This window comes from Bidens hawaiensis, unplaced genomic scaffold (assembly GCF_021521415.1).
Source record: "Bidens hawaiensis isolate Kalapana, Puna unplaced genomic scaffold, B.hawaiensis_p1.1 tig00001463_1, whole genome shotgun sequence".
In the NCBI taxonomy this organism is placed as follows: Eukaryota; Viridiplantae; Streptophyta; class Magnoliopsida; order Asterales; family Asteraceae; genus Bidens; species Bidens hawaiensis.
Genome location: NW_027491083.1, coordinates 1,647,591 through 1,658,767, shown reverse-complemented (window position 1 = coordinate 1,658,767; position 11,177 = coordinate 1,647,591). Strand labels below are relative to the sequence as shown.

General features: G+C 33.1%; 1 protein-coding gene across 1 annotated transcript; it reads right to left on the bottom strand.

Moving 5' to 3' along the window:
* Positions 1-562: 562 nt before the first annotated feature.
* LOC143579650 (soluble starch synthase 1, chloroplastic/amyloplastic-like) lies at positions 563-9,705 on the bottom strand. The gene is made up of 15 exons (XM_077062898.1): positions 9,474-9,705; positions 8,529-8,887; positions 7,876-7,953; positions 7,182-7,306; positions 6,995-7,076; positions 6,267-6,440; positions 6,065-6,146; positions 5,802-5,893; positions 4,913-4,975; positions 4,746-4,835; positions 4,535-4,659; positions 3,816-3,924; positions 3,678-3,733; positions 3,545-3,584; positions 563-853 (listed from the first exon to the last, which is right to left on the bottom strand). The coding sequence occupies exons 1-15, from the start codon at positions 9,703-9,705 to the stop codon at positions 695-697; spliced, it is 1,866 nt and encodes a 621-aa protein (XP_076919013.1). The 3' UTR covers positions 563-694.
* Positions 9,706-11,177: the final 1,472 nt, after the last annotated feature.

Genomic DNA, 11,177 nt, shown 5'->3' with positions numbered 1-11,177 from the left:
TGATTTGAAACTACATTGTTTGTAAGTGCTATAAAAATTTTCAACCATGACAAATTTTTATTCAAGGCAAGACGTTTGAGAAGCGATTACACGTGTCATATGTCATGTGATTGTTGGCATCAAATGCCATGTAGTAATTTGGGTATGATCTATGTCAAACGAACACATATGTATGTAGATGGCAATGACGACAGAGGTAGAGGGTGGTGGTGGTGACACAATGACGACGGGTGGTGCTTGCGCAGGCCCATTTGCATCCAATTTAAGTTAGCAAGTTTTATAATACCAACCTAGATTGACCCATTATATAATTTTCATACGCCAATATTTACCATGTGTATAATTTGTGTAGACACAAATTAACTAAAGAATTCTCAAAATGATTTGTATATTTTTTACAGACCAAAATGAACACACTCAAGATGTCAAGTCATAAAAAATTAAGAATATAAATAGATCTTCAATATGTAAGAAAACTCTGCATATTCCTCAAAAAGAATATTAAACTTAAATTTATATCACACACTCAAGATATGTCTACTTACTTGAGTAGCTTGCATTCCAATAGCCTGTGGGTCCCACCCACCCACCCAACCAGCTAGCTCCAAATGGCAGTATAGATCCTTGTAGTTTGACCAACTGCCACTGTTTCTTGAAAGCCCACCCATGTGTGGTTTGGATAGGCTGAAGTCAATTAGGTAACATAAGGAGGATCAATGAAAGCCCATTTGAAAACTTGTTCATACTGAACTGCAGCATTATCCCATGAGTAATCCCTTTCCATTCCTCTTTTCATCAAACCTAACCAAGAACTCTTGTGCTTCCTGTATGTCTTTATAGCAACCCGTAGCGCCTGCAACATCCACCATATTATATTTATTTGCTTCATGTATTATGGATGGTAGATAGTTACCACCAATGTGTGTGTGTCTCTATATATATATATATATATGTGATCAAGATCATTTCAGATTCTCCAAATAATTTAATTTAAGAACTTTAAAAACTCCTAACCACCAATCTTTTTATTATTTATATATCTATTTAAATTTATCTTAGGAAGTTTTGCCATTTGTTAGGGTAAAGGGGGTGCTTGGAGACGTACCCAAAATTCCGTATTGCAACCAACCAATCATCTAAAGACACCTCAATTTTACCTGAATGAACCCAAAAGCACCCAAAATGATTGTGGCAGTATTCCGAAACTACCCAAAGTACCCGAATGCACTTTTTCAACACACAATTATTCATCTTCGGCTTTAATTTCGGGTACGCATACCTAGTTTCCTTAACCGAATGGGTTTGCCAAATGGTTTGCGGCGCTTTTGGAGAAGTACCCATTCACCCTTATGTGTAGTTTTATGATTTCATATATGTAGATTGGTTATTACACATATGTAATCTTGTGTTTACATATGTAATCACAAATCAAAACAATAATATTAAATATATAAAACAAATAAATAATATGATTGCTTGTTAGGACTTAGGAGTTCTTGAAATTCTTAAATTTTTTGAAGTTCTGAAGAGATTCAAACCCTATATATATATATATATATATATATATATATATATATAGGCTAAGTATAAAATGAAAACCCACTTGAGTTGTGAAAACTCTAAAAACTCATTCTCAACCACATGTTTTTAATTAATGTTTAAATCTTGTGGTCCACAATTAAGGTGAATAAAAAATGTAAATATAAATATAACTTTTTCTCTCTCCTGAAAACATATATAAAAATTAGTAAAAAAATGTTAAAAAATAGCAAAACAATTTTTTTTATGTTTCGATGTTTTGTATTAAATGTTACAACATATATTACATATAACAAAAAAGAAAAAAAAAAACGATGTTACATAGGGTTTTCGCGGGTTTTCACAACTCAAGTGGGTTTTCATTTTAACCTTACCCTATATATATATATATATATGGGTGGGATCTAGTGAAAAAAACTTCTCTTAAAGAGAAAACTTGAAAACTCCTAAAAACTCATAAAAAACTAACTTTTTTTTAAATTTTTTTTCGAAGTTTTTTTTCCATTATTCTTATATGTTGTTATTGGTTCCAAAAAAAAAAAGAAAACCCTTGTCGGTAACCTTGTTGGTGTAGTGCGCATGCGTAATAGTGTGCATTGCATACATGCAAAAGTGTTTGTATTGCATAGAATACAACACTATTGCACATATTTGATACACACTATTGTATATATGCAATATAAGACTAATACACTCATCGAATACACATTAGTACGTATGTGTAATACAACATTAACGCACATGTGCACCACATCGACTTTTATTTTATTAATAATTTTTTTCCATATAATACAACACTACTACACAAATATTGAATATATGCAATTAAACACTATTAAACTCAAAAATACATAGTAATACACATGTGTAATACAACGGTATCGCACAGTAATACGTATGTGCATTACAGCGGGTTTTTTTTTTAATTTTTTTCGAGCAAAGGGTAAGAAAATATAAGAATAATGGCAAAAACAGAAATTTGAAAATATTTTTTTTATTTTTAATTAAAAATAATTCTTTAGGAGTTTTTAAGTTTTCTCTCTAAAGATGATTTTTCTCTTGATCCTCTCCCTATATATATATATATATATATATATGTATAAGATATGTTAATTAAAATTGCAAAAAACTATTATCTATAATAATAATCTGAATAAAACAATTTAAGAAGTTATTCGTGGTAAGAAAAATTTCATGCAAATTTCAACTTGTTTCACTCGGTCCCTTTTAGCTAAATCTACTTTAACTTTACCTATTCAACTCTCTTGTGATAAAACACAACCCAAAACGACCCATCCATTGCCACCGCCAGTTAGTCTTGTAAACGAGCCGAACGTGCATGAACCGTTCAGCGAAAGGTTTGTTTGTTGAAATAAACGAACAAACATGAACAACAAATTTTGTTCACTTAAATAAACGAATGGACATGAACACAGGTTTTGTTCATTTATATTCGTGAACATCCGTTTATGTTCGTCTGTTTATGTTCATTGACGTTCGTTCATTTATGTTTGTTCGTTTAAATACATAGGTAGGTATATTTATAAGAATAGAAACATAAAAGAGGCCTCTTTAAACTATAGATATATACTTGGTTATCTTTTATTGAAAAATAATAATCATCGTGATCATCCACTGGAGTTTGTATTAGTGAATGAATATGTTTGGTCAATGCTGTTCATTTGTGTTCGTTTATGTTTGTTTAATTATCCGTTTAAGTTTGTTTGCTTGTGTTTGTTTACGTTCATGAACTGTTAGCTTAAGTTTTAAACGAACGAACATGAACGAACACAAACATGCGCATTTTGTTAATGACCGAACATGAACAAAAGCATTTGATCGATTATATGCTCGTGTTCGGTTAAAGTTAAATGAACAAACACGAGCACGCCCTCGTTTATGTTCATTTGGTTCGTTTATAGGCATATAATCGATCATAAACGAGGGCATATAATCGATCTTAAAAAGACACCTAGAATATTATTTGGAGTTAAATATAACTTACATCTAACATGCTTTCTCTTGTCAAAGGTTTGAACGCCCACCTGTTAAACAAAAACACAAATTAATGTGGCATTATTCAGTTTCATATTAACATGTTTTATACTAATATTTAGCTGTTTTGACTGAATACATACCCGGTACCTTCACCTTTTCCTTCATCTGCAAATGGATTAAAAGTCTTCACAGTGTCCTATATACAATCAACCAATACTCAGTCATGATCTTTAAAAAACAATCTAAGACAGTACTAAATAATTTTAATTTTAACTCACTCCAAGTCCACCGGTTCCATGTACCACTGGTACGGTTCCATATCTCATTGCATACAACTGATTTAAACCACACGGCTCAAATCTTGAGGGCATTAGCAAAATATCACATCTGTACATCGAGTAAAGTTAGCGTATGAGCAACTTTATCCTCATTGTTAACTATAGTTATTAGTGTTATTATTAGGGTCTATTAGTATGTGGCCCACAGGCCCAAGTGAGATTTATCTAGGGTCTCTAGGTTTGTAAGCGAACCACACAAACACGAACGGGGCTTGCTCACGTTCGTATGCTTAACTTTAACTGGATAAGTGATCGAACACGCACAACTAAACGAACAGGGTTTTCTTGTTTGTGTTAATTAAGAAAATGAGCGTGTTTGTGTCCGTTTGTTAAGAGTATGAACGAGCGGTTGATGTACATAAACGAACACAAACAAACGAATGCAACTGAAAACAGATGAACAAACGTAACCGAGCGAACACCAATTATAAGTAAATGTGAACATCAATTTGTTGAGCCTAAAAAAATCGAATTTTATAAAACTTGTGTTCATGTTCGTTCATTTATTAGATAAATGAACTTCCCGCCGAATGCTTCACTGAACTTTCGGTTCTTTAAAGGGTTTCTGGTTTCTTTCTTGTATATATTAATTCCAGTCTCTTTTACACTAACGAATGCTTTTCTTATATTAATTTTTAACATAAACGAGTGTAACGGACCCTGCGGTTATTCGGTGTGATATGGGAACGTTGAATCCGACCCAGCCACGAAATTTATCTTTAAACGTTGCTTCGGTGACTCTCATCCAGTCTTCATATTGTTTTTCTCCCGATCCAAGCATTATCTGTAACAATTAATCTTTAATAACTGGAGGGTTTCATATATGGTTTAATTTTTAACTAGATGTTGCTTGTTAAGCAAGTTACTTACAAATTGAACATCATCTTGTAACAAATCTGGCGTTCCCGATAGAATAATATCGATACCTTTCTGGTAGTCCAATCTCCCAATAAACCCTATCTGTTAAGAATATTAATTTCAGTTATTTATGTTTTATTATCTTCGAATTCAAAATGGGTACATATAATATATCTTACCAATGGAACATCGGGTCGAACGGGTAGACCTAATTCCCTTTGAAGAGCAATCTTGCATTCAATCTGCATATCATATACTTATGAATGGCTAGATTCAGGTTAAACTATTTCTTTACTGGTTCAAACGAGCAAAATTTTTAACGGGTCAAATGGGTCGTCGAAATTTAACCAAAGTGTTCCTAGTGCATATAACCTTCAGCCTTCAAATCATTTTAATAAACAAATTATATTTTAGTTAGATGATATTAATGTATATCATTATTGGCCATTTGACATGCTAATTATTCACCAAAAAATTAAACCTTTCAGACAATAAGTGTTTTGGGTCACCCGGCTACCTCAGCATTTTAGCTCGTTATGATAAAACGAGCTAAGCCGAGCTGATCCCGGTTATCTTAACAAGCTGGCTCGGTTTAGTGTTCTAGGCCAACATGTTTGGTTGGGCTTGGGCGCAGCTCGTTTATCTTAAGGAGCTGAAACCTTCAGCTCGACACATGGCACATCGAATAAACTCGGTTATTCAAGAAAATAATAATTTTATACTTTTACACACAATTTGCATATACTAGCATTCGGGCTTAAGTTTAAACGAAACGAGCCAATGAGCCAGCTAAACGAGCCTAACAAGCGAGCCAACGAGTCGAGCTTACCTTGGCTCGGGCTCGGATGATTTAAAAATGAGCCAATTTTGAGCAGCCACGAGCTGCGAGATTTTTGAAAAACCCTAGACTGGACCTGTTTCAACGGCACCTAAAACTAACCCTTTTAACCTGAACCCGTTTTAACCCATTACTGAAACCGCCCAGAGCATTTTACCACATACTCTATTTCCATGTGGTTATTTCCACAACAGAAAAAAAAAAAAAAAGAAAAGAAGAAAAATTACAACCTTCCCTGAAAGGTCATCCAAAGAGTAATGAGAAGGGATATGCTCATCTAAAGATGGATTCCATTCATTTACATCAATGCCATTTGTAATCCCTGAGTGACATATAGTAAAATGATTGTAACCAAGCAATTTAAACAAGAAAAGGATCAATATTATTGGGCCTCAAAGTTGAACCCTAACTTAAACAAGAAATTTATACACATTTTTTACACCATACATAAAATAACATGTAAATTATTATATACGGACTGCAAATTACATACCGTTTAAAACAGCTTTTCGACTACCGAGAAGCTCGTCTAGACCGTTTCCTCCTTCTGGCGTTGTGATTTCCCAAGAATAGCCCTGATATAATAATCAAACACGTAAAAAGTAGAATTACAGTTACTTTTGTAAGTAGAAAACTTCAAAACTGTGAGAATCACAAAGTTTTATGGAAGAGGGTAGTTTAGTCTTTTTGATTACCTGGCTAACAGTTAGTATCCGGTCAGCAGTGACAATTGCACCCTTTAGAATATTAACAGCTTCACCGGTGTCAAGAGCATGAGTTCTTGCCCATGTAGGAAATATCCACCCCAAAGCTCCATACCACTCCGGGGGCAATCCAAAATTGCTGTAAGTTGAAGCAGGCTCAACACCCTGCAATATTTACAAAGTTAAAACAAGATGCAAATAAAACACTTATAGGTGATTAAAATTCAAGATATATCACATTTATAGATTTTTATGAGTTAATCGTAAATATGCAATCGACAAATTTCTTATTGGTATATTTTTTATGTCTTTCTAATTGTGTGTTTCTGTTTTTTTGTCTTTCTAATTTTTATGCATCTACTAAAAAACTCAATAATCAAAAAGAGTAACAATGAATTCAAAATCAATTGATAATGAGTTGAATATTTAACTAAACCAGATCTAACACCTTAATAGAGGTGTTCGTAAACCACTGAAACTGACCGAACTGCTTAAACCTAAGCAAATCGGCCGGTTCACCTTTATTATTAATTTTTTTTATGTATCATATATTCATGAATCAACTTTATACAGTTACTACAAACCACATTAGTTTTGGAGAAATGGGCAAAAGGGTAATAGACACCAATTATTGACTTTTTTCTTGTTACAACATTCTTTTAATCATAAATAACTTTTTCATGTACCATTATTTATACAATTACACCATAAAATTATACCTGGTGTGCAAGATTGTGTATGACAACAATACTCCTAGCATCCTTATAAACTCCATACGGACGATACTTTGCTGCCAATAGCCTAAACCATAATACACATGTTAGACTGCACGTATTGCAAAATGATCAACAAAACCGGCGAATTATATTATATCATTATACAAAGTTTAGTGAGTTAGTGGCATACACTGGAATGAGACCCGCATGCCAGTCATTGGCAAGGAACAAACAATTTTGACCATATGTAAACCCTCCCAAAGGAAGCACTAAAGGAGCCTCACATGCTGCATGAGAAAGTAAGGTGAACCGAAACTGCTCCAAAACGAAAAGAGCGTTATTATTTATTAAATAAAACTAGGATAGAGCCCGTGTGATACACGGGTGGTTAAAAAAAATATAACAAAAAAGTTAAATTTAATAATATACATAATAACATACCTTATGGATTAATAAGATATACATAATGACAAACAAAATTTTACAATTCATAAATCTCTAAAAACCTCTTTAATACAACATTGGATAGTGATCTATGTGATTAGGAGAAATGTTAAGATCATTATATTTAAACATATTCAAAGGTTAACTTGTAACATACTATTATGATATTTAACGAAATTGTATATATATTCATTCTATAACTTATTTATTGGAATTTCCAAATAGAGCATAATTGTTTGGCTTGATAAAATAGGAAACTACTCACATGGCATCTACGTGCCATCCTATGTGGAGACCCTAGAATGATGCCATGTGGAAAAATCATCTTGCTTTAATAGTATAGTTAGATTAGATTAGATAGATAGTTAGATATATTAGATAACTTAGATTAGATTAGATTAGATATTTAAGTAAATAAACTATTATTTCCTTATTAGTACCTGGTTATCACCAAATGCACCATAGGTGTCACCGTATGGATTTCCAGGTCGGTGGAAAGACGGGTGGTCCACAAACACCTGAAAATACCATATTAAATTTCTATAAGATTGTAAAATGTTACAAAATCAAGGGTCAAAACAGTACATTTTGAAAATCTGACAGTATGACTCGCTAAAATATTCGTCTTTGTCTGAGTTTCATAATAATAAGTTAATAACCAATATATTAAATTGAATTTTAAATGTATCAGTTTTATTGAAAATAATTATTTCTAACAACAAGAATATTAAACTAATTACAATGAAGATGCATGAGTCCAAAGTATTAAATATTTAAATGCTTACAACCTCTCATGAATTGTTTAATCCCAAATTAATATATTATTGTTTTGATTGTACAAATATGTACCATATTATATCCTTTAATTATTAATAAAAATAAAAGAAAATGTAAAAAAATTGTTGGCATGTCAACCAGCCCGACCCATGTTGACCAATAAATTCTTAATCATGTTAAAAAAAATAACAAAAACAAAAAAAAGCCTCAAAATTGACAGTGTTTTGACCATTTTGCGCCCCCCCCCCCCCCAAAATATTGTCTATTCTAGCACAAAATAGGGACTAACATTTAACAACTTAAGTAACCTTCTTACCCAATCAACACCGGCTCTATACTCGTGAAAAAACGCCACCTCATGTACGCCTCCAGAACAAGACACCTTAATTCTACAATCAAGGTCAACCGCACCTGCAAACTTCTTATCCGTGGGTCCACCAGTCAAATATCTAGGTGTAACAACCATTACTCGATGCCCACGCGCTGCAAGTGCAATTGGCAAAGAGCCACAAACGTCTCCTAACCCTCCGGTTTTGGAGTATGGTGACGCTTCAGAAGTACCAAAAACAATGTTGTAGGTCACTTTTGTAGGTCTTTTGTCTGCCAACTCATCATCCACAGTCAGTTCTTTATCATTAGATATGATATCAGGAGAGTTGCTAACTTTGGTGCCACCTGGATTTCAAGCATCAACTCTAAATAATAAATTACACCTAGATAGTTTTGTAAAGGAAGTTCTTGTTTAATACATAATTTGCAATCATGTTTAGCTCGTTTGTAAATGAGCCAAGCCGATCCTGATCCAAGGTCGGCTCGGCTCAAGGCTTCCTCGTTAGCTGATATGTTGGCCCGCTTAAATTTAAAGCCATCTAGCATACTTTAGTTGAAAAAAAAATAAAAAAAACATATCGAAATTCTCTTGATATTGGAAATTATCATTTGGTTTGTTTAAGCCGAAATTTTAATATATATCAATGATCAATTGTAGAGTTTATAAATCCTCATTCTCATTATGCCACAAATACTAATTTTAGTTCAGACACACCAAAAATGTGCAAAAAAATACAAAATTCAGAACCGGCTCGATATAGCTTCAATCTAACTTAAATTACAAAACTTTATTAAAACTGAGATCATCTTAACATCAGATATCCAATCTCCAAACACATTTCCATTTAAACAACATGATCTTAGATTAAACCATTAAAAGAATCTAACTTTACACTCAAAATCGGACCGCTTTACATAATGAAAACCATACCCGATTGAGGAATGAAATGAAAGCCAGAATCATCTTTCTCAGCACCCAATAAGACGCTATCCTTCCTTGCACCTTCAACAGAAGACGACCCATCTTGCGAACTCTTCAATTTCACATTACAAGTCCTCTGCTTACCAAAAGAAAAGGACCCAGAAGCGAATTGCTTATTGGCAGGCGAATTGAAGGGTGATTTGGGGGTGAAAGTGGGGTGTGATTGGAGCAGAGACTCCATTTGTTTGTTTGTTCCAGGAGGATCGTGAGATGATTGAAGGTTCTAATGATGATGATGTGGAAGTGTGTGTGAGAGATAAGTGATGGTTTCTGTTGGTTGAGGATGGATGGCCTACAGAAATCCTAAAAGAGATTTTGCGGTTCAATTTATTGAAGATGTCAATCTCACCTTCATATTGTTTTGATGTAATTGAGATCATTAATGAGCTTTAATTAATGTTTTAAACAGTTACATACACTTGATTTGGTAGTCTCTTTTAATCATCATCCACACGTATAAACTAATTTAAACCTTCATCCCTAATTATTTCTTTAAAAAAAAACTCCACTTTTTATTCCACCCATAAACCAATAAAAACATTCACCTCATCTTACACGTCATTATTTACTTTTACTGTTATTTAATATCTAATAAATTACTTTTCATTATTTTATAATATTATTATTTAAAATTACTTTGAAAATATTTAATATTACCAAAAAAATAATAAAATTAAAATTTAAAAAAATTATATATTTTTCGCACATTAATTTTTTTTTGAAAAGAAAAGACTAAAATATTTAAAAAAAAAACTAAAATATTTTAAGAAAACTATACATTAACTGAAATCGACAAGTTACATGAAACATAAATTAAGCATACATCAAATTATAAAATAAAATAAACATAACATAAAAAATACACACTCATATATTAGACATACATAAATTAAAAACCTACTCATCATCATCATCTGGCATATCCCACTTCTTCCTGATCGCTTCACACTGACGAAGATGCACTTTAAGTGCCTTCTTATCCATACTTGCTGTGGGCATCTTTAGCACGTTCATGTCGTTAATGTATATTATATAGTCAAGTTTTTCATTGAAGGAGTTCATAGCTTCAATCTTCCCACCCACCAAAGTTTGCATTAGTTTAATCTCTTGTTCTTCGGGTTTCTCCTTCGCCTCTTTCGCCTTCGCTTTCATTCTTGCCTTAGCTTTCTTATGGCCGGTTGGACGAGGCGACTCTTCACACTCTGGAAACGAACTAGGACTTTCCATGTTCAATGTAAAATCATCAAGGGAAATAGGAGTGTCATTAGTGTTGGAAGCCGATGTTGTATAGTCCTCTAAAGCTGATGTTTTCGTTCTTTTTGTTATCACTTGTACCCCTTGATACCATTTTGGGTTGTCCTTAGCGATTGGAAACAAATGCTCGAACTTAAACGAGCTCTTCATTACTTGATGGAAATCTTCTTTTGCAAGATTCATGATTTGCTCATCTGACATACCGCTCCCCCACTGTTCATACTCATGGTTGTAAATTTCACAAAACCTTATCAGCCCATGAGCAAACAGGTGATAGTTTGATTTTACTTGGTGCACTGTACGGCTTGACTTACCAGTTTCATGACAGAAATAACCGTTAAAGCTAGCCCAGAAAGCACGTCCCTTTTGGTTTTTTCCAGCAATTGCATCATCAGAAGT

What these genes read in the sequence shown, in the direction of transcription:
- LOC143579650 (XM_077062898.1), bottom strand. Translation starts at nt 9,705, where the DNA reads ATGGAGTCTCTGCTCCAATCACACCCCACTTTCACCCCCAAATCACCC. An exon ending in TACACAATCTTGCACACCAG is followed by an intron (nt 6,441 to 6,994) that starts GTATAATTTTAT and finishes TAAATATTGCAG; the next exon opens with GGTGTTGAGCCTGCTTCAAC. An exon ending in TCACACCGAATAACCGCAGG is followed by an intron (nt 3,925 to 4,534) that starts GTCCGTTACACT and finishes CTCGATGTACAG; the next exon opens with ATGTGATATTTTGCTAATGC.